Here is a 20,926-nt window from a genome sequence, read left to right as displayed (position 1 = left end):
ACAGTCGGAGAATGGTCGGTATCGGATTAATAGTCTCAACGTCAGTCGGCTTCGGAGTCGAAAAATCACCTCCGTTGCACTAGCATATGCGCATCGAATGATTCGATGGTCCACATTGATTGATCTCTTTCCGAATGCTTGAATTCAATTAATAAAATAGCATTTAAAAATAACATAATGAACAAGCATGAATAACAAATATCAATTTGTTTTGTCAACAACCAACTTATCTCGAATATTGAAAATAAACAGTTAATAAAAAAAAATGTACCGTTTTAAATGTTTTATTTTTGTGATGACCCAAATTTCATCAAATTTACCTTATATATATTAAATAAATAAAATCTATCGGCATTTGACATCATCCAAACAAAGCTTGATAAGATACATAATACAAAGATGTAAATACCTTCTGCCATTGCTGTACCCTTCACAAACATATCTTTGTCAAAGTTCCGAGAGAATAATGCAAATGTTAGAAGATTTGATTTTGGTGTATTCAAATTTAACGTCACCACATATTTGTCTTGCTCTTGAATTTCGGACCTAAAATAAAGATACCTTCAATGACACCGAATTTCTTCTATGTACGGCTAAAGTTTCTACTCGACATTTTCCAAATCGAAAGATTACTTTTTCGTTGACTTACAATTTGTAATCAAATTCGGTTGTTTTGAGCGGCAATAATTCTTGTGTGAGTGTGTTTGGCATAACATTCATAGAAGTGATTGGTAACATGGTTTCCAAAAATAATTTCTTAAAATTATATCGATTTTGTACTTGTTGCAATGGTAATCTCAATCCACATGAGTCCTTCGAGTTCATTTCGATGCATGCGATCAAACTGCACACGTCTTGACCGGTGAATAAATCGTTGATTGGTTTGTGGCCACGCTGACCACTAAACACTGATATCGCATATGAATATGAGAACTAGAAAAGATGAAAAACTAAATAACGCACACCCTCTTCGATCATCTGAGAAGTGCTCACTTTTCCTTCATGTTCTCCGTTATCGTCAATTTCAACCGTATAATTACAGCAAATGGCATTGTTACAAACGCTTCCCACTTGATAGGAACTTGTAGAGAAGTTCAAAAATTTTACGGTATAATCACTTAAGTCATCCTGACCCAAATCGATTGCATATGAAAATTTATCTTTCGAAGTACCAAATAAATCTCCGTCCAATGGGCTAGAATCAATATTTTGGGCAGAAATCGAACGAGTTTTTTGTAGTTTATTATTTGATTCTGAATTTTTTCGCTCGGTACTCGCCGTCAAATGATTTTTTGGCAAATCAACGGGAACATTTGCGATGAGAATTTTTCTCATGGGCAATTCACTGATGAACACTTGTAATGCACCCGACCGTCCATGATAAATACCACTGCCCGAACATTGTATGTTGGGTGCATTTACATTGGCTGCTAATAAGTTAACATTATTTGCATAAGCCCAACTTTGCTGGTACTGAGTGGCTGAATTAAAAGAATTGAAAAGGAAATGTGAAGCAAAAATGAAGATTGTAAATTAACGAAGGGATTTACCTGATAAATAAGGTATTTCTGAGAACCACATCGTTGGATAAATAAAATTTGTCACTCCTTTATGCACCAAATTAATCACCGGTTGATCAAACATCAAATCAAAGCAAACGCATATTCCAAATGTAACATTGAAATCCGTTGCGAATGTAATTAAATCGGGCATTTCGGTCTGTTGAACTCCGTCTTCGTTGAATAAATTGTATTTTCGATATCTATCGAATTGAATGAATTTTATTTTGAACATTGTTATTGTTTTAGTTTGTTTGACCTATTTTAATATACCTGGCCACCACATCACCTCTTCGATCAAAGACGACAGCCATATTGTAGAGATTCGTGGAATCGGTTTGGTTTGAACAGAATGGCTGATCGTCGAATTCACAATTTATTTTAACATATAAATTGATGACAACATACTTGTTCGCTTTGCGGACGGCACATGAAATATTCCGTAGTACCATGTCAACATTCTCATGATCACAATATGAATCATTGGTATTTGGTAGATATGAAGCTGTATTTTGACGATTAAAAATTCCTTCGGGTAATACAACAATATCTGCTCCATTTAATTCATCCGATTCAATAATTTCGATCGCTTGAGTTGTGACCTGAGCAACATTCGTGAAAGTGTCGCCAATCGAAACCGGATTAAATTCGACTACCGCTGCGGTGTAAGTTTGAATCTAAAGGGAAGGCAACGAGAAATGTCAAATGAAATGGAGAATGCATAATTTTTGTTCTTAATCTGGAGACTAAAAACAGATAATTTCCACAATTCGAAAATACCGCCTGATTGTCATAGCCACTAATATGGTAAGCCAAGGAAGAAAATATCGCAAGCCATCGTTTGATCATTTTTTCACTTTTTTTTTATTTTATTAACGATTGATTTTCAATTTTCTACCAATTTCTTTTATTATTCGTTCTTTCTTTCCTTTTCACACAAAAATTTCCAAAATAATCGATTTATGACTTAAAACAACATCTGCCCAATTGCACAGTTTTCTAAATACTGAAAATTAATTGGGATTCAAACATGCATGAAAACAAAACAATCCACAATAATTGATAGATAAGAGGACAAGTCGAAAAAAATTCGTCTTATCTCTAGTAGTAGAGTGGAACGGAACGACTGATTTTGAGTTGAAAGAAATTAAGTTCATTTCTTCACTCATTCATTCCCCTGAAGACATTTTTTCTTTCAATTTATTTTGATGAGTTTGAGCCAAACAACTGTTGTTGTGATAACGACGCAAAAATTGAAAACAAGTTGGTTGAACTCTCACTGTGGATACAATGTTCAATAAACTCATGCGAAGCAAGATATTTTTTGGTGACAACAAAGTTGATTGTGTTGAAATTGTCGTTTTTATGAAAGAAGAACAACTTCATCTAATGAAATGTTGCCATTGGTCATGTCTACTCGGTATTTTTCGCTTACTTTCGATTTTTGTAGCATTTTTTCGTTTGCCAAAAAACTCTAGCCTATTATCAACAATGTTATTGTTGTTGTAATATAAAAGTGAGAGAAAGAAAGTTAATCAGTACAATAAAGTGATTTGTTGTTACTCTGAATGCGACTATATACACTTATACAGATTGTTATACAAAGGGCAATATGCTTTACCCCCATTCCCCCACATATCAATTTCAGTTTGAATTCATTCCGTTTATATTTTAAACCAAATTTATTAAGCAAATAGTATTATTCCTAATTTATTTATACGGCCCATTTGCACAAACAACGACCGACTTCACAGATTGCCGATTGAAATGAACCTTTTGATTCAAATTGAAATTGTTGTTGATGTTTTTCGCAGGCGACTGATTATACTTTCGAAGTGAAGATCAAAACAAACAAATAATAATGACGACACTATGCTTATTTGTATTCGATTTCTGTTTTTATCAAACTTTAAATTGAATTAAATTTATTATTGCTTTTCAAAACATTGTCAAATTCTTAGCTATTTTACTGTAACAGTTTTTTTTAAATATTTTAAATTAACTAATATTCAAATATGATTTGCAGGAACTGGTTCCGTACAGATGGTTGGCTTCCGAATCTTTAATCGATCAGAAGTACAGTGTTCATTCAGATGTGTGGTCAATTGGTATCGTGCTATGGGAACTATTTTCACTCGGATTTATGCCATATAACAATTTGGCAAACTTTTTACAAAGCGGCAACAGATTGAGTAAACCAGAAGCAATGACTAATAATTATATAAATTTTAGATACGATATTATGATGTCATGTTGGAATACCGACCCTAAATCACGTCCATTATTCGACAATCTTGCCAAGACATTTTCCGATCTTATGAAACCTGACGATCTAGAGGAATTTATCGATTTAAATAAATCGTTTATGGACAAATCAGTAGAAAATGATTGTTTGGCATCATGTGATCTGGTTGAAAACGCTGAAAATGATGAAAATCTACAGTCATGCGTTGTTGATTAATAAATACTTTCCTGAGCAATCCATGGGCATATATAGTTATTAATCCTTGTGAACAAGAGTTTTTTTTCCATTTTTAAAAAGTTTATGCTTTTTCACATAATTCCCCAAAAAAAATCATTTGATCTAGTATTAGAGATTGCCACATTCCAAAAACAATTCAATTTAAAAAGCTTCATTTTTGCAGTGTTATTGTTTTTCGCATATATATATTGTCAATGTAAATAGGATGCTATTTATGTATCCGGAACGGGAAACACAGTGTTGATAGATTCAAATTCTTGAGATAGTCGAAGAGTTGGCCAATTTTTATGAGCAATTGCCATTACAAAACAAATTTGAGTTTTGTGGTGTGGATACAGCATCAGCGTGAACATGACACCCCAAAAAGTGATATTTTTTGGATATACACCTTTTGAACAACAGGGGTAATTGGACCCCTGGTCAGAAAGTATGCTCCAAACGAACGAATATTCTATTTTTTTCTACGAAGGCACGAGTATTGAAAGTCATAAAAACATGTATCTTATTTAGTTTTCTTATTATTTCCAAAATATTTGCAAAATGACTTCCGACAATATTTGAGCATTTTATGTAAAATGTTTGTCCCATTTACATGAATCTTTTGTTAAATTGGAGAGTAGAGAAATCATATTTGGCCGATAATATCTTTGTCATAATCACGTGAGAAAATAGCAAAGGTGAGTATATCGTCCTTCGGTTCGGTCAAATTTAATGTCACAGAATACTTGGCGTCTCCTTCAACTTTGGATCTAAAAAAATATATTCAAAATAAAAAAAGTGAAAAAACCTTCGAATAAATAAATAATTAAAACAATATTTCGTACATTTGGTGTTCAAATTCCGTTGATTTGAGCGGCAGCAATTCCTGTGTCAATGTGTTTGGCATTGTTTTCATGTGTGTAATGGGAAGCACTGTTCTTAAATCCAATTTCTTAAAATTGAATCGATTATGTATTTGTGACACTGGCAGTCTTAAGCCACACGAATCCTTTGAATTCATCTCGGTGCAAGCAATCAAACTGCACACTTCTTGGCCAGTCAGTAAATTTTTGATGGATTTGTAATGTCGATATCCGCTAAATACTGATATCGCGTATGAATATGATGTCTGAAAGAGTATAAAGTCAGTATATAATTGAAAATCTCGAAAATTCGTATACCAAAAAATACCACGTACATTTCCCTCTTGTTCGCCCTTATCGGTAACTTCAATGTTGTAGTAACAACAAATACCATTATTACAAACCGTTCCTGCTTGACTGTTGCTCTTGTGGAAATTCAAAAATTTCACACTGAATTCGGTTAAATTGTCTTGATTCATATTGGAGATGTACTGCATTCCTTTGTTTTCCTCCGAATAATACACCGACCGAGTGTCCAATTTCATTTCTTTACCCACTTCATCCGATTCAAACGTTGATAAAACATCATCGTTTGCTGGCAAGTCAACAGGAACGTTGGCAATTAGAATTTTCGTTGCAGCCGTTTCACTAACGAACACTTTTAAAGCACCCGATCGTCCACTATAAATTCCACTTCCGGAACATTGAACGACTGGTATATTCTGATTTGCTGCTAATAAGTTTACATTATTTGCATAAGCCCAACTATTTTGATATTGAGCGGCTGAAAGAAGTGAATGGATTTTTACATTTCTGGTGTTTGGTCAATAAATGTGGGTCTTACATGTCAAATACGGTAATTCTGAGTACCAATACGTTGGATAAACGAAATTTTTGACACCTTGCTGCACCAAATCATTCGCTGGCTCGCTAAACATCAAATCGAAACAAATGCACACACCAAACGTAACATTGAAATCCGTTTCGAATGTAATGAAATCGGGTTTTTCGGTTTGTTGAACTCCGCCCTCACCAAATAAATGGTATTTTCGATATCTTCGATTAATTTTATAAAAAATTTGGTTATTTTTTTCTCCTGCCAGGTATCTGAAAAGACACCGTAGATATCTAAAAATAAACTTACTTAGCAACCACATCACCGTTACGATCGAAAATAATAGCCATATTATACAGATTTGTGTTATCAATTTCATTTGCACAGAATTTTTGATCATCCTCCGAACAATTCACTTTTGCATATAAATTGATTGCAACATATCTGTTGGCATTACGAACAGCACATGAAATATCACGCAGCACAAAATGAGCATTAGCATCATTACAATATGTATTGTTTGGGTTTGTCAGAAGAACAGCTGTGTTTGGTTCATTGAGAATGCCTTCCGGTAATACAACAATATCAACACCATTTAATTCATTTGACTCGATAATTTCGGTCACTTGTTTTGTAACCTTTTTAACATTCTCAATATTATAACCGGCAGCAATGGCATTCACTTCGACTACTGCTGCTGTATAAGTTGAAATCTAGACGAGAAAAAAATGAGGTTTACAATATGAGACAAAGACGTCTTAAACTCATACGGGTTTAATCTTTATTACAGTGTTAGTCGTATAGCAATAAAGGCTATTTTTTCACTTTCTTTTCGGAGATATCGATACTTGAATGATAAGCTTACTGAACACACTTGAGTGTAGACAATAAGATTGAATATTGAAACACTTTTACAAAAATGTTCCATTTTTATTCTCGTGAAATTCGGTTTTATTGCCATTTCTTTTGAAAAATGATTTGAAATTTGTAATTTAATACAGATTAAATATACATAATTACCTCTTCGCTTTTGTAGCCACTCACTAAAATGAGGCAAATCAACACCAAAAGTCGCATGATCACTCTGAAATAGGCAAATCGTTCTGTTTATTAAAATCGGTATTTTTGCTATTTTCTCTTAATTGGCAACCTAAACAGGAATTAACACAAAAATCAACTTTGGTTTAACGATGAATTCAAGAGTCTTCGATTCAATAAGACATTTTTTAAGCTTCGGCGTATAAAATAAAATGATTAAAAGTGATTTGACAGCTAAACATTTGACCGATCGAAGACTACTTGACATGAGCGTTTTTGCGTTCTGCGTTAAAAAGAAAGGCAATCGCTCACAGAAGACGTCAATTGTAATATTTGCGAACTCTGGTGGTGATTTACTAAATTACCACCATTACAATGTGTGGCATGGTGATTTTTGTATGTATTGTATGTGCTTTGCTGAGCAATATTACTATCGCTCAACGCAGTGTTGGTGGTAATACTGTACAGCGCTGTCACAGCAAAGCAAATACAATACATACAAAAATCACCATGCCGCACATTGTAATGGTGGTAATTTAGTAAATTACTACCAGAGTTCACAAATATTACAACTGACGTCTTCTGTGAGCGGTTTCTGCATTTGTGTGAGCATGCACTACCGATCACACATATCCTTACATGCAGATATAGTGATATGACAAAGGTGTTGTCACAAAGCCAAAAATTTTGTCGTACGATGCAAATCAGTTTGGCTCAAAAATGCAGTGTATGTGTAAATTTTCGATTATGAGCTACATTCTTATCGTTCTTTATCTCTTTCTCTCTGTTTCGCAGTTGCCGTACGTGTTGACACTATTGACTTTTGAAGCAATACAATAACATTGAAAACAGCTGATTTTAATGACTTTTGATTCGTTCGTTATTGTCAAAGTTTTTTTTGTTTATATCTCCTTTATTTAGGTTTAAACAAACAAATACCAAAACGGTTCGAAATAAAATAAATTTTGCTTTAAAGTACACAATTTAAACAACCAAAAAAATTACTTCAGTTTCTCAACCTTTTAAATCAATGTATTAGCCGATATTAGCACAGACGTACTGACGAATGAAGACAGTATAGAGTCAAATTTGTAGCTCCAAAGAAAGGTGTCTTTGAGTGATTGCGATAAAATCAGTTGATAAAATGGTCATGAGATGCACACTTTACAATGATGAGTGTTTTATATAATTCCGTTGCGGTGCTGATTTTATTTCACATTTTTTGACTGATGAATTAAAAGACCAAAAGCCACTCTAACAAGTAACTTTTTTTTTTGCTCCATGTCAGAAAACTATATTGAATCATGCAGACATACACTAAACAAATAATTTTAATTTTATTACTTCAGCCACCCACTTCGCAAAAAATAACGAATTTACAATTTTAAAAATTCTGGATTATGTGTTTTTTGTATATTATTTGCTGAACTCTCTCTTTCAAATAGAATGAAAAACTATATCTATTGAAAATATCGAGAGGAGAGTATGTTTTTATTCAGACATTACTCAACCATAAGCGCTGAATAACATACTCTCTTCTCAATATATTCAATAGATATAATCCCACTAATGCTGAATACAATGCAAAATATTAATATAAATGTGCCTTTTTGTGATGCTGCACTGTTTGGCGTAATTTGATTGTATATATCTTTATCAAAATCCCTCGAGAAAATAGCAAAAGTAAGAAGATCTGACTGTTGCCCATTCAAATTCAAGGTCACGTCATACTTATCGGCACCTTCCACTTTGAATCTGCAATTAAACATATATATAAATTCATAAATGGTTTCCTTCCTTGGCCAGAATAAAAAAATGGAATTTTCATGAATGCCTTACATTTGGTGTTCAAATTCCATTGGTTTGAGTGGTAGTAATTGCTGTGTCAATGTGTTGGGCATGATTTTCATGTGTGTAATAGAAAGTACAGTTCTTAAATGCAATTTTTTGAAATGGTATCGATTTTGAACTTGTGCGGTTGGTAAACGAATGCCACAGGAATGCTTTGAATTTCTGTCGGTGCAAGCAACCAAACCGCAAATATCTTGACCAGTAAGTAAATTCTCAATTGTACCGTGTTTTCGACGTCCACTGAATACTGTTATCGCGTATGAATATGATGACTGAAATCGAATACAATAAATACGTATTAATGTCAAAGGCATTTCAAAAGAACTCAACTTCTTACTTTTCCTTTTTGTTCACCATTGTCAGTGACTTCGATGGTGTAATTGCAGCAAATAGCTTCATTACAAACACTTCCAACCTTATAGTGACTCGCAGTAAAATCTAAAAATTTCACTGTGTAATCGGTTAACTTTTCTTGACCCAAATTCATTGCAATTGTTTGTTCTGCAGATCTGTTATTCCCAAAATGCTTGTCGCCAGATTCCATTGCAGTTTCTTTAAAAATGACGTTGTCAAAGGTGTTCGCAGAGTATTCATCATCTGCTGGTAAATGAACAGGAACTTTTGCAACAAGAATTTTTGTTGTGGGTGTTTCATTAACAACGACTTGCAAAGCACCCGATCGTCCGCTGAAAATTCCACTTCCAGAACATTTTATATCGGGCAAGTTTATATTAGCGGCTAGTAAGTTTACATTATTTGCATATGCCCAACTCTGTTGATATTGAACGGCTGAAATAAATGCACATTTTATTGAGAAACTAGTTTTATTATTAAAACAGAAAAATCTCGAATGTCGGTACATTTTTCGAAAATTCGGGAATTTTCAAAGACTTTTTAAGGAAACGATCGTTCGAAAAAAAATATTTTCAGGAAATGTTCCGGAATTCAAAAAATTCAGCGTTACCAGACAAATACGGAATTTCCGAGTACCACTTTGTTGGATAAACAAAATGTTTAATGCCTTGTTGAACCAAATCAAGCGTCGGTTCGTCGAAAAACAAATCAAAACAAATGCACACACCGAATGTTACATTAAAATCGGTTTTAAATGTAATGCGATCTGGTTTTTCGGTTTGCTGAACACCAGTTTCACCAAACAAATGATATTTTCGATACCTTTTTGAATAGATTGAGCTCTAAAATGCATTCACATACTAAGACATTCAATTTTATGTGTTCTTACCTGGCAACCATATCACCATTACGATCAAATGCAATGGCCATATTGTACAGATTCGTAGAATCATCTTGGTATGCACAAAACGATTGATCGTCGTGTGAACAATTGACTCTGACATTCAAATTGATTACAACGTATTTTCGAACCTTTCGAGCAGCACACGAAATATTTCGCAGCACAAAATGGATATTTGGATCATCACAATATGATTTTTCTGTGTTTGGCAAGAGAATCGTCGTGTTGTATCGACGATTTAATAACCCTTCAGGTAACACCATAATATCGACTTCTTTCATTTCATGGGATTCAATTATTTCAACTGCTTGCTTTGTCAACTCCGCCACACCTTCGAATGAATATCCATCATTCACTGGATTTACTTCGGCTATAGCCGCGGTGTAAAATTGCGCCTAGAATTTTAATATTTCAATGACATGCTACCGGAAATGTTGGGGTCTCTTGAATTACATCCATTTCCAACAACAATTTGATCGTTTTGAAATCAAAACTTGGAACTGTCAGCGTGGATTTTATCGCCTTTTATTCTGATAAATGAATTATTATCGTAAACTTGAGTTGGAAATCTATTATATACACCCAATCATGTGATTTCTTATGTTTGATAAGATTTGCGTTTTATGGACAATAAAATTGGGAAAGATACAAACTTGTTAAATGTTAATTATATATTGACATTTTTATCAGTCGAAAATTACTTGATAGTACGCCTAGATAGCATTGATCACATGAGTAGTAAGTTTTAATAATTCAGTGCATGGCCTCTCTAGAGAGAAATGTGTCAATGTTATGCATTTTCAATTCAAATCGAAATATACACGAATTATATTATAAATTCCACAAAATAATTTGCAGTTTAGAAAGATTTCCGGATCAGTAATTTGCGGCTGAAGAACAGAAGAAATTCGGTAGAAAAATTTATTGAAATTATTTGTTTCGTAAAATGTGTATTCAAATTTGAAACGTCTTAAGACGTTTTAAATCGAAAGTTCAGGGGTTTGGCACTATTGTTTGATTTTAAACTTTAAACATTTGCTCAATTCACTAGGTTTGAATCAGGTGCTATTTTAATTCAAATTTTGAAGGTGTATATATTTTGAAGATTTTACCTTTATGTTTGATTATTTTATTTTTACATCAAATTCTACATCATTTACCTCGTCACTTCTGCAACCATTTATGACAATCATGCAAATGACCGAAATAATTTGTATGAACATTTTTTACACTTTTTTCTTAAAAAAAAAATGTCTTTAAATTTAAAGAAATAGTTTCACGCTAGTAATGTCTTTAAACTCTTTTCGAAATTACACAACAGCTGGTATGCACAGTTTCATATGTACTGAAAAAAATCACGATTCATTTTGAAATACGATATAATGAAGGACACCTTTTTATGGCTCACCTTTGAGTGTTTATCCGTGATTACTCGATTTTCTTGATATAGACAGCTTAAAATAAAAACATATTTATACCCAAGTTACGTGAAATAATTAATAGGTTTATCATAAAAAGATATAATCATTAGATCGTTTTCGAGATTAGCACAATCAGATTTTTTCCCAAAAGTTGAATATTTCAATGCAGAATAATTGTAACTTTAAAAATAAATTATCTTAAATTGAGCGAAAAGATAACGAATTTCATTTATTTAAAATCAAGAAATTAACAATGATCAGTTAAAATCGAAAATACTAGCGCGATGCAATAGTTCTTGAAAAACACATGAAATAATTCGTAGAACTTATGGTTCGATAGAAAAAACTGTTTGCTTTTGTGATGATTTCGTGCATGCAGTTCTGAAGTGTAGAACGCATTACATGTGTTATTTCAACTCTTTGCACTTCCCTACTTCATTTAAGAGTCTTGCATTCGCAGACGTGATCACTAAACAATCATTACTATGTTCATTGCGATGCATCTCTTTTAATTATATGGAATATGCTCAAGAAGCGTGTACAATAAAAATGACATTAATTGTCTTTTTAATTGTTGTAACTGATTTTTATGCACAAGCTAACACTTTATTTATTACCCAGAATATTTACTGAACATTATAAGAGTTTCCCAGTGAAATTTCTATAATAATTGAGAATTGAAACATAGCTCGTGCTTCAAAAGAATAAGAGTAAATGAGATCTCTTCTTATCAAAAAAGATGAAAGATAATTGCTTTGATGATTTAGAATGAAGGAAACTTCAAATTTTCAACTTCAAACTCCAAAACTTTGATCATGGCCGATACTATTGTTCTCGTAGATGGACAGATAAAAATTGATTTCCAAAAACGTTTAAATTAATTAATGAAGAACTAAATGAATTAACATAAAAAAATTCTGAAAAGTTGATCAAAAGATACGATGTTTTATGGTTCTAAACATAAAAAAGTTCACGGCATAACAAAACTGGCCACATCATCGTTAAAAAGTTATTCAAAATGTTTGCAAATACGTAGAAAACGTAACTAACTTAAATTCCACAAATTTGTTTTTCTCATGCAGATTCAAAGAAAGTGATTTCACTTCGTAGCAAAAAAAATTGCCTTTATTATTTAAATTTCAAGTGCAAATCTAATCAACTAGCAACAAAAGAATAAATTATTTGAATCTCCTGCGGAATGATGACTTCTTTAGATGTATTGTAAAGGGAGAAAAAAGTCGTCGTTCATTAATGTAAATGCATGCTTAAAAGTCCAACAATCAGTGAAGAAAGAGTGAAAATCGAAAATAAATTTAACGACCTTGTCAATTGCCAATCAATTTCAATTGTGTTCACTTTTGATTTCTACGCCATAACAAGCTAATTGGCTAATTCCGCCGATCAATTGGACCAATGGATACCGTTAAAAACGATTCATTTTCAAATTTGTTTACACAGTCATCTTCTTCTCTAGGTTGCCTTTAGGAAAAAGCATCTTTTTGTGGTTGGTCATGATGTTTGAGTTTGTACGTGCCTAAATCCACGTGATATTTGTATGTGTGTGTCTTTCTTACTTGTTGTTGGTTGCTTTCTTCGTCGTCGCCAACCGCGAAGTGTTTGACCGCAGTAATATAACGGCATCGAACAATCTTCTTATTGTTTGCATTTCTCTTTCGCCTTTTCATTGCGCGCACACACCAATAGAACCATATCGCAGCTTCGGCGCTACGTTAAATGGCATACATACATAGACTCTATTTCACATGGCTATTTCATATATATGCGAGTATTTATGTGAGGTGATTCAAACCGACAACGTTCATTCCGTTAAAAAACGTGCAAGCGTTCAAACATCGTTCGGTATTGAGCTCACAAAATTGTGTGTAGAAAGAACTAATCGAATTGAGTCAATTTAATTTTGGACGAAACCGAATCGAAACCACCCCGGAAAATTGGTGATAAACCTAATTCACTTTGAGAAAATTTTGGAAAGTATAACAAAAAGAAAATGATGTCACCAACATTCCGAAAAGTGGCAGTGCTTTTGTTGATTGTACTGATATTGGCCGCCGATTGTGATGCCAAACGTAAACGAAGCAAAAAAGTTCAAAGTGAAAAAACAATGGAACAACAAAAAACATCGGTTGCAAAAGAATTGGAATTGAGAGAGACAAATCCACCAAATTTCGTGCGATTGCTTATCATGCGCCTCATTTATGGGCTTGCGGTTCAAATGAACCTTGAAGAAAGAGGTGAGTGTTTCGCTTCGATCATTCGGTATGCGCAGTTTTAAAATGTACTGTTTTTTTGATTTATTTTCATAGTTGCGGGCTGGTTCAATGGTGCCTTCGTTCCGCCCAATGCTGACTATGATGACTACGGTTTCGGTGGTGGACTGGATGATCTGGGCGCAGAGGATTTATTCGATGCCAAATAACGACCGCGGGCACGTCATCGCAAAAATGAGAGATATGACACATAAATCATCGTTTTAAGATAGTTTTTAGTGCTATTTATTTATTTTATTTATTTTAAAAATGCAAAGTGAAGAAACAGTGAAAACAAAACAGTGCACCATTAATTCCAGTGTAAAGCATTCGGAATGTGAAAAATTCAAAAAAATATTAAATTTTACCCATAAAGAAAACAAAGAGTCGAAAAAAAATCAATTCATTAAATTCAAATTCAAATAAGATCAACCAAAAAAACACTTAAAAGTCGAAAGAAAACCTGAAAATTACAAAGTTTCATCATCAATCAAATCATTTCGCATATCAAAAGAATATATATTGCTATTAACATTCTATTTGATCAAACGGTTTTTCATACGTGTGTGCCAGTGAATGCGATTTATGGTCATGTGAAGAGATGCTAGAGAGGAAGGGAGAGAGAGAGTGCGTACCAATTTACATAATCATATGAAGTACCGTTGAAACGCGTTCTCTCTGCCCAAGCACATCAAATGGTGAATTTGCATTCATATGCGAGATGCATTTTCAATCAAAACGCTATTGAAAACGGTTTTGCATTCTAAATAGAAATTGGAAACGGTTTATTATTTTTGGGATCGATGGATTAAAGTTCACCGAAGTGACAAACGAAACAAAGCAACAAGATTTCACTTGAAAAAATGAATGGAGTGATAAAAGTTCGGCCATCGAACAAAATGCAATTTTGATTCTTTTTTTTTATGTTATGACTTTTTTTATCGCCTTTCTTGTTCATTGGTTTTAATTATTTTATATTGAGTTGTTCTCTTTTTAGAAATTGTTCATTCCTTTGAAAGTGTTCAATCTTTTCACTTTTTACCTTTCTTTATTGCCAAAAACGCTTTTCACTCAAAGTATTTCTGCTTTCAATCATTGAAATTCAGACTAAAATAGATTCTTCAACACGTTTTCACTCTAATCATTGATTTCAATCGTGAATTCAAAGCGGTGCCTCTTCTATAGCATAGAAATGTTGCGATTAATTGTGAGATTCGTGCATGATATCGCGTTCAAACTGAAAAAAATTGATGAATAAATTCGCGCATTCTCAATGTGAAAACAACAAATCGTCGATTTCACGGTATTTTACCTAAGAGACAGACATTCTTTTGTTCGTTTTTTTTTCGCTTCGGTACAAAGAAATTTCGGTGACACATTCGGGTGTTCTGAAGAATGAGAAAGCATTGAAAAAAGTCAGAAAGAAATATTATTCTTACTTTCTCTTTGAATGAATCGGTTTCGACCGTGTGTATTTAAATATATTTTTCGTTTCTTCGTAGTAACATCCGAATAACAATCAATATGTGATGGAAACGATGAGTGACACGGTAAACATGCCGAAAAAATGAACATATGTAAAGATAACGCCAACGTTCGACTGGAACCGAATTTATTTGCGTTGGAATATGTGTTTTTCAAAATCATAAAAAACTATCAAATTTGGGACGAGTGAAAATGTATTTGACATATGTCAATATAATTAGAAAACGGCCAATTCATTTTCTATTTATTTGTGAAATTGCAAATACTAAGTACTGCTGCTATTGATTGAGATACTTCTCTTTTGATGCTCTTCTAATATCTCACCAAATGAGAAACTCGTAATCCATTAAATACCATCATAAATTGCATTCACTGGCGCACGCGCACAAAGATGCGTTCTGGAGATTGTTTTACATTTATATAAAAAAAATATGCAAATTGCGCTTGTCTCTTTATTGCACATCAGTTCTATATGGGCTTGCAAAATTGGGTTAGCAAACCAACAGCATCACTGGAATCAGTTGTTTTTCTTCTGGCATATCATGTAGTTTCCGCTGTTTTGTTACGCTTTTTTTTCCAACATCACAATGAACAACCATAACGGTTTTAATGGTTTGTCCGAAACACGAACGAAGAATTATTATTACACAACGAACGAAATGAAAAAAAAAAATGATTTGTATCCATCTATCTCTCTGTTTGTACTGTAAATAGACTAGCATAGAATATCTTGATTTTTTTAGTTTAAGATACTGGAGTTTAGCTCACAAAATTGTTATTGACTATATGATATTTAATGAGATTTTTTTTACTTATTTATTTATTTATTACAATGAAAAACTATTGACCATAGCAATATCACATTTGTCGGTTTCAAATTCGAGCCGAGGAAAGAGAAATAGTCAGAAAGATATTTTCGTTAGAAATTCATTCAGTGCTGGCTGCAACTGAAATGCCAAAATTAGATAATTATCAAGAAATGGTAACGCACACAAAAAAAACGGTAATGGGCCTAATTAACACTCATAGTCAAGTGCAACCGAGCCCATTCAAAATCGATAAGAAATATTCTTTATATTTCTGGTAAACACATGTGTAGAAAACAAGTGCTAAACATTCCAACTAGATGAAAGTGTACAAATAAACGCCTTGAAAGAATAACAACACTTTTTTGTTTGACTTTGGACTCTTTATTATTTACACCTCTTTGGATGGTTTTTTTTTTTTATTTTTAGTTTTTTTCTTCAGACGATTTTAGTTGGATTTTGAACGAGACAAGAAATATTGTGAATGAAAAGACGAAATGGTTGTGATCATCTTTGGCTTGAAGAAGTCAGTCATGGCCAATGGTATGGAATTTAAAGCGGAATTTTCAACAGACGAGTTCGTTATAGACGGTTATAGATCAAAGTTTCAGGGTATGCTGATAGGTGCTCATCTGCAATGTGACCCGTTGAGAACTGTGGTGTCTGCAATGCAGGCGGGCGATAAAATGAAATCTGCACTGGGGACACCTCAAGAAACACACAATTTATGCGAGTTTTCAGCGCGACACTTTCGATTTGGCAACAAAAATATGCGACTGAATTTAGGAGCATTAGCTGATGACAAGCTCTGCTATGTTTTGATTATGATCTCTATCGAACTCTTGAAAACTCTTTAAAAATTTTAAAATTTATTATCAAAAGTGAAACGAAATACCGGTAGCCAAAAAAACAAGACACTTTGTCAAATTTGAATAAACCAAATATTATTATTATCATTTAATAAAAGCAGTACGACGAATATGATTGGAGTGAAATTCAAAATTGGTTTCTAGTCAAAACACCTACCAAGTTGGTCAACTTAAATCTTCCGATTTGTCGCTGTGTCGGCATGTCTTGCTACTTTTCGACACATCCATACATCGGTGCGCATAAAAGTATTTCACTAAACTCGTTTGTTCGTATATCGCATTAAATCATAGAAAATGCGATTGTCATCGAAATTCCAATTTATTTTTTCGTATTCCATTCTTGGATCAAAGATGGCTATCGTATGAATGGTTCTCCCCAAATTCAATGTTTCCATTGCTTTGTTTGCACTCACAAGTATTTACCACAACCAAGCGAGCAAATTGAATGAATGCTGAAAAGAAATGAAGTGCGTCATTGTTCGTGTTTTGACTTTGTTCTCTCTCTCTCTCTCTCTCTCTCTCTCTCTCTCTCTTTCTCTCTCTCTTGCTTCATCAATCGTTCTTTGTGTTTAATTTATTTCTCGAGTGTGTAATTGGTATTCTCGTTTGAATTGTTTCGGTAACTCTATCCCATTCTCAAAGTCAAGACATTTTTGTTGTGCATAAATCACCATGCGTTTCGCGTGCTACGCAACCGCGCGCACGTCTATGAATATGAATGAAAAGAAAGAGAAACTATGGAAGAATGTATTTGAATAAAGTGCGCACGATATATATGCAAATCACTCAATCGTTCCACATTTCATGAAAATGAACCATTAGATTCGGTTACGTTGCTCCATATCCAAAGCATTTAATTTTCCTCTGACTGATAAGCATTGGTTGAAGAAAAATTACCGTATTGTGGGATCCTCGAAATGTGGTCCAAACTAAGAGTGTAATGACTTTTTGTTTGGGAATAACGAAGCCACTCAATTCAATCGTATCTTCCAAACATTCTTCGCAATTTTTATGGTTTGGAGCCACTCATTGGGCGCACATATAACAATTAAAAAAATTCCCAAACTTTCTTCTCGTATTTTCGACACGACTCTATTTCGAATAACAAAAGCAATATTCAATATTCGATTTCAAATCCCCACCCATTTATTTGTTTAGGGGAAATGTTCAATGTCACTTTGAAAGTGGCCACAATCAGCGAATGATTTATTGATATTTTATTCTTCGGCCCATTCATAACAGCTGTGTACGCCAATTGAGATGAATGATGATGAGAGATTCAACAACAGAAATCAATAATTACAATCACAAACAACTTCATCAGTATCTTGTGGCAAACCTTCATCGTTTTGTCTTTTCTTTCATTATTATTTATTTTTCACACAACTTTGTTTGGTGACGTCTTTTTCCAATGATATATGTATTCTTTTGCCTGCTTTCTACTATCAAAACTAATCTCATATCGATTTCAAAAATATTTTACACAAATCATCATTAATTTTATTACTTTCGTATATCACTTAGTCACAATAAAAATCATACGACCCTAAAACGGCCGCTTTGTCATGCAAATTCCATTCATATGTCGTCGATTAAATTGAGACATTTCTCTAGTCCGTTAATTTCTAATAATCTAGCAATAAAATTATGGAAACAAAATTGTTGTTATATATCATGTTCGTCATCAGCAGCTAAAACGATTGCATCGGAATAGCCCTTGAATTTGCGCACAACATCGCTCCAGAGTTGAATTTGATGGCATTTTGGACATGATCCACTAATTGGCACATATTCACCCGGCTCCAAGAAACGTTGACCTAAACAAATGAGATGACAATTTAATGAACAGCCAGAATTTGAGCAGCTTACGCGTTCCACCGCAGATACGAATCGATCACAAATAATACATTTTACGGGGCTTTGAGATGCGAAATCATCCATCGGACAAGAAGGCTTCTTTGCCTTCTTCAACACAATGTCGCCTTGCCGGATTAACATATGGCTCGGAGGCAGTTTGGTGACCTGCAAGAATAAACATCATTTTTTAGTCTTTCGATCACAAATTCATTTCATTCATAAATTATGAATGTCTTTCCACACTAGGTGTGCGGAAACGTAAAATTCATTATTCACAAACGAACAAGGAACTTGTTTCATTAATATTTGATTCATTTTATTAATTGGAATAGTCTATTTTCGGGGACATTTTTTTTATATTAGAAAATATTTTACCGGAAAATCGCGTGCAAACTCCTTAGACAACCATCGCACAGTCAACGCAAGTCGATTCCATGGTGGTGTTCGTAGCATTTCCGTCAAAATGCGAAAATTCAAATCGAAAAAACTTTCGCCTGGTTTTCGACGTTTTAATTCGTCCAAATGCCGTAGCCGACGCGATTCTTTCGGCTGTTGCCAAGCCCATTCAAACTAAAATTTGATGTAAATAAAAGTAAAAAAACAATTGGACAAATAAAAATCAGTGGTTAATTTGTGGTATTAGATTAAAGCAAAATAAAGCATTAAAAAAATTTGCAAAATCGAATTTAGTCTTCTAACATAGACTGGTAAATACAAAAATGTGCTTTGAATGTAGAATAAATAGAGAAGTTGCCTTTATTAGTTTGGTGCACTGTGTGAATGCAAAAACCCCGTCTTACCCGCAAAGCCGATATGTTGTTCGGAAAGCCATGAACAATCAATACCATTTCCCATGGTCCTTTGTCGCTGGTTTTCTTGGCACCGCCAAACATATTTCCGCGATTATGTTGAATAATTCGTCTGTTTGGGTTGACAGTGAAACCAATGTAATTTTTATTTCGATATTTTGGGTTATCACTTTGACTGCACAGCAAATAAACACCATAGAAATAGCCTTTATCTTCTTGAATTGGATTGTTATCCATGGTTTGTTGATGTTGAACTGAAGTTGGCAACACGAAATTGTCTATTCGTCTATAATCAACATTGGTGTACTTTAGACCTTTTGAATAAATTCAAAACATGAAGTAAAAATATTTCACTTTTCCGCCAATTTCGTTTTCCAAATCGCAAGAATTCAAATAACAAACCATAAAAACAGAACAGTAAGTTCAGTAGTGAGCACCACGAATGACACATGAGATGTGGAAATATTCGCGCCAAAATTGACAACTGTCAACACAGACAACAACACAGCACATAAAAGCTCGCCTCATTTTATATGTCTTTGTGTGTATACAATTTTATTTCATTTCTATGATTGAACACATTGAACAATTGTTGATTTTGTTTTATATAAATAATTTGTTTCGTGGGAGTTAAAAATGTATTAATTTTCTTTGTTGTAAACAATAAATAGGTTTTGTTTTTTTTTTGTTCGCTGGTTTTTTAAAAGCAAAATGATCACAATGTCTGAAATATAAAGCGTTAAAGAGTTGAAGCGTGATTTTCGTTTATTTCTTCTTTCGTCGTGTTTTCTTTGAGCCAGAAGCTTCGGGGTTGGACGGTGGTGAGATGGTGATGGATGTATCGTCGATTTCATCTTTCAGATGTGAATTTGCGACAGCATTTTGAGCTTCCATATAAAACATGAGATCACGAATTTCATCCTTTAGTTCACCAATTTCAGTCTCTTTTTCGGTTTGATACTTTTTATATTTTTCCTCTAATTGTGAACACTTTGCCTCCCATTCACTTTGATTCGATCGCAGTGCTTTGATCATTTCACGTTCGTCGTTCAGTTCCTTTTGGTAGTTGGTTAATCTGAAAGAATATTTGCATGAAAAATCGATTGAGTTCTGTAATAATAAAGAAAAAGAAAAAAATTAACTCACTTTGTACTCAATTGAGCCAATTTCTTTTCCATTCCGTTCTTTTCTTTTCGCAATGTTCCGTACTTTGCGTCCAAATCGGTGTAATCACGAATAAATGTGTCGATTTTTACTTGAAATTGTTTTGATTCCGCCTCGATTTTGCTTTCCAGCCGCGCCAATTTTTCTTCATAATATTCTCGCTGCTTTTGTAATTGCGATGTCAATGCATACGTAAATTCAAGTTGAAGTGAATCAATTTTTTCATCGCTATCGGCACTTTCAGCATTCGGCGATTGAGTGTGTGCAACCAATTTGCCATCACCTTTACTTTGCAGCAAACGATGTACAAAATTATCGCCGGCATAATCCCATACACGATTTGTACCCAATTGCAGTGCATACGTGTGATTGGTGGCTTTGTAGTG

General features: G+C 33.7%; 7 protein-coding genes across 12 annotated transcripts in view; 2 read left to right on the top strand and 5 right to left on the bottom strand.

Moving 5' to 3' along the window:
- Positions 1-275: 275 nt before the first annotated feature.
- LOC116348055 (vanin-like protein 2) lies at positions 276-2,546 on the bottom strand. The gene is made up of 6 exons (XM_031778909.1): positions 2,340-2,546; positions 1,833-2,236; positions 1,551-1,762; positions 994-1,481; positions 650-933; positions 276-546 (listed from the first exon to the last, which is right to left on the bottom strand). The coding sequence occupies exons 1-6, from the start codon at positions 2,406-2,408 to the stop codon at positions 285-287; spliced, it is 1,719 nt and encodes a 572-aa protein (XP_031634769.1). The 5' UTR covers positions 2,409-2,546; the 3' UTR covers positions 276-284.
- Positions 2,547-3,420: 874 nt separating this feature from the next.
- LOC116348028 (fibroblast growth factor receptor-like) lies at positions 3,421-4,020 on the top strand. The gene is made up of 2 exons (XM_031778878.1): positions 3,421-3,441; positions 3,586-4,020. The coding sequence occupies exons 1-2, from the start codon at positions 3,421-3,423 to the stop codon at positions 4,018-4,020; spliced, it is 456 nt and encodes a 151-aa protein (XP_031634738.1).
- A 517-nt stretch (positions 4,021-4,537) lies between these two features.
- LOC116348072 (vanin-like protein 2) lies at positions 4,538-7,414 on the bottom strand. The gene is made up of 7 exons (XM_031778933.1): positions 7,396-7,414; positions 6,739-6,802; positions 6,028-6,431; positions 5,728-5,939; positions 5,219-5,667; positions 4,866-5,149; positions 4,538-4,790 (listed from the first exon to the last, which is right to left on the bottom strand). The coding sequence occupies exons 2-7, from the start codon at positions 6,793-6,795 to the stop codon at positions 4,667-4,669; spliced, it is 1,530 nt and encodes a 509-aa protein (XP_031634793.1). The 5' UTR covers positions 6,796-6,802; positions 7,396-7,414; the 3' UTR covers positions 4,538-4,666.
- An 823-nt stretch (positions 7,415-8,237) lies between these two features.
- LOC116348054 (vanin-like protein 2) lies at positions 8,238-11,190 on the bottom strand. 4 transcript variants are annotated; one of them, XM_031778905.1, is made up of 6 exons: positions 11,023-11,190; positions 9,851-10,257; positions 9,572-9,783; positions 8,945-9,396; positions 8,596-8,879; positions 8,238-8,511 (listed from the first exon to the last, which is right to left on the bottom strand). In XM_031778905.1, the coding sequence occupies exons 1-6, from the start codon at positions 11,083-11,085 to the stop codon at positions 8,259-8,261; spliced, it is 1,671 nt and encodes a 556-aa protein (XP_031634765.1). In that variant the 5' UTR covers positions 11,086-11,190; the 3' UTR covers positions 8,238-8,258. The 4 variants fall into 4 exon arrangements, with proteins under 4 accessions (XP_031634765.1, XP_031634766.1, XP_031634768.1 ...); XM_031778906.1 differs by having other exon boundaries at positions 9,851-10,392; positions 11,023-11,089; XM_031778908.1 differs by lacking the exon at positions 11,023-11,190 and adding an exon at positions 10,516-10,991.
- A 1,865-nt stretch (positions 11,191-13,055) lies between these two features.
- Positions 13,056-16,199, top strand: LOC116348035. The gene is made up of 2 exons (XM_031778885.1): positions 13,056-13,535; positions 13,608-16,199. Exons 1-2 carry the CDS (start codon positions 13,292-13,294, stop codon positions 13,718-13,720), a joined length of 357 nt encoding a protein of 118 aa, XP_031634745.1. The 5' UTR covers positions 13,056-13,291; the 3' UTR covers positions 13,721-16,199.
- A 1,986-nt stretch (positions 16,200-18,185) lies between these two features.
- On the bottom strand, positions 18,186-19,920 carry LOC116348061 (structure-specific endonuclease subunit SLX1 homolog). 3 transcript variants are annotated; one of them, XM_031778917.1, is made up of 5 exons: positions 19,779-19,920; positions 19,368-19,690; positions 18,943-19,137; positions 18,618-18,732; positions 18,186-18,527 (listed from the first exon to the last, which is right to left on the bottom strand). In XM_031778917.1, the coding sequence occupies exons 1-5, from the start codon at positions 19,825-19,827 to the stop codon at positions 18,376-18,378; spliced, it is 834 nt and encodes a 277-aa protein (XP_031634777.1). In that variant the 5' UTR covers positions 19,828-19,920; the 3' UTR covers positions 18,186-18,375. The 3 variants fall into 3 exon arrangements, with proteins under 3 accessions (XP_031634777.1, XP_031634775.1, XP_031634776.1); XM_031778915.1 differs by having other exon boundaries at positions 18,186-18,732; XM_031778916.1 differs by having other exon boundaries at positions 18,186-18,732; positions 19,368-19,682; positions 19,779-19,840.
- Positions 19,921-19,988: 68 nt separating this feature from the next.
- Positions 19,989-20,926, bottom strand: part of LOC116348027 (BRCA1-associated protein) — a 7,048-nt gene continuing 6,110 nt past the window's right edge. Inside the window, exons 4-5 of the mRNA XM_031778877.1 lie at positions 20,523-20,924; positions 19,989-20,451 (exon numbers count right to left, since the gene is read on the bottom strand). Of these exons, the coding sequence (XP_031634737.1) occupies positions 20,142-20,451; positions 20,523-20,924 (712 nt within the window). The 3' untranslated portion in view covers positions 19,989-20,141. The remainder of the gene's footprint in view (positions 20,452-20,522; positions 20,925-20,926) is intronic.

This window comes from Contarinia nasturtii, unplaced genomic scaffold (genome assembly GCF_009176525.2).
Source record: "Contarinia nasturtii isolate CC-2019 unplaced genomic scaffold, AAFC_CNas_1.1 Cnas_scaffold_2229, whole genome shotgun sequence".
Lineage (NCBI taxonomy): Eukaryota > Metazoa > Arthropoda > Insecta > Diptera > Cecidomyiidae > Contarinia > Contarinia nasturtii.
The sequence above is the reverse complement of the archived record's forward strand: the minus strand, read 5'-3'. Positions and strand labels throughout refer to the sequence as shown.

Bases quoted from the DNA above. Each gene is read 5' to 3' on its own strand.
- LOC116348061 (XM_031778915.1), bottom strand. From the start codon at position 19,827: ATGTGTCATTCGTGGTGCTCACTACTGAACTTACTGTTCTGTTTTTAT. The intron at 19,138-19,367 runs GTAAGACGGGGT...ATCAAATTTTAG, and splicing joins ACAACATATCGGCTTTGCGG to TTTGAATGGGCTTGGCAACA. The intron at 18,733-18,942 runs GTAAAATATTTT...TTATTCTTGCAG, and splicing joins AGTTTGCACGCGATTTTCCG to GTCACCAAACTGCCTCCGAG.
- LOC116348055 (XM_031778909.1), bottom strand. From the start codon at position 2,408: ATGATCAAACGATGGCTTGCGATATTTTCTTCCTTGGCTTACCATATT. The intron at 1,763-1,832 runs GTATATTAAAAT...TCAATTCGATAG, and splicing joins AGAGGTGATGTGGTGGCCAG to ATATCGAAAATACAATTTAT. The intron at 547-649 runs GTAAGTCAACGA...TCTTTATTTTAG, and splicing joins ACCGAATTTGATTACAAATT to GTCCGAAATTCAAGAGCAAG.
- LOC116348035 (XM_031778885.1), top strand. From the start codon at position 13,292: ATGATGTCACCAACATTCCGAAAAGTGGCAGTGCTTTTGTTGATTGTA. The intron at 13,536-13,607 runs GTGAGTGTTTCG...TTATTTTCATAG, and splicing joins AATGAACCTTGAAGAAAGAG to TTGCGGGCTGGTTCAATGGT.
- LOC116348072 (XM_031778933.1), bottom strand. From the start codon at position 6,795: ATGCGACTTTTGGTGTTGATTTGCCTCATTTTAGTGAGTGGCTACAAA. The intron at 6,432-6,738 runs GTAATTATGTAT...TTTCTCGTCTAG, and splicing joins GTGGCTACAAAAGCGAAGAG to ATTTCAACTTATACAGCAGC. The intron at 4,791-4,865 runs GTACGAAATATT...ATATTTTTTTAG, and splicing joins ACGGAATTTGAACACCAAAT to ATCCAAAGTTGAAGGAGACG.
- LOC116348028 (XM_031778878.1), top strand. From the start codon at position 3,421: ATGACGACACTATGCTTATTT. The intron at 3,442-3,585 runs GTATTCGATTTC...TATGATTTGCAG, and splicing joins TGACGACACTATGCTTATTT to GAACTGGTTCCGTACAGATG.
- LOC116348054 (XM_031778905.1), bottom strand. From the start codon at position 11,085: ATGTTCATACAAATTATTTCGGTCATTTGCATGATTGTCATAAATGGT. The intron at 9,397-9,571 runs GTAACGCTGAAT...CATTTATTTCAG, and splicing joins GGAAATTCCGTATTTGTCTG to CCGTTCAATATCAACAGAGT. The intron at 8,512-8,595 runs GTAAGGCATTCA...GTTTAATTGCAG, and splicing joins ATGGAATTTGAACACCAAAT to ATTCAAAGTGGAAGGTGCCG.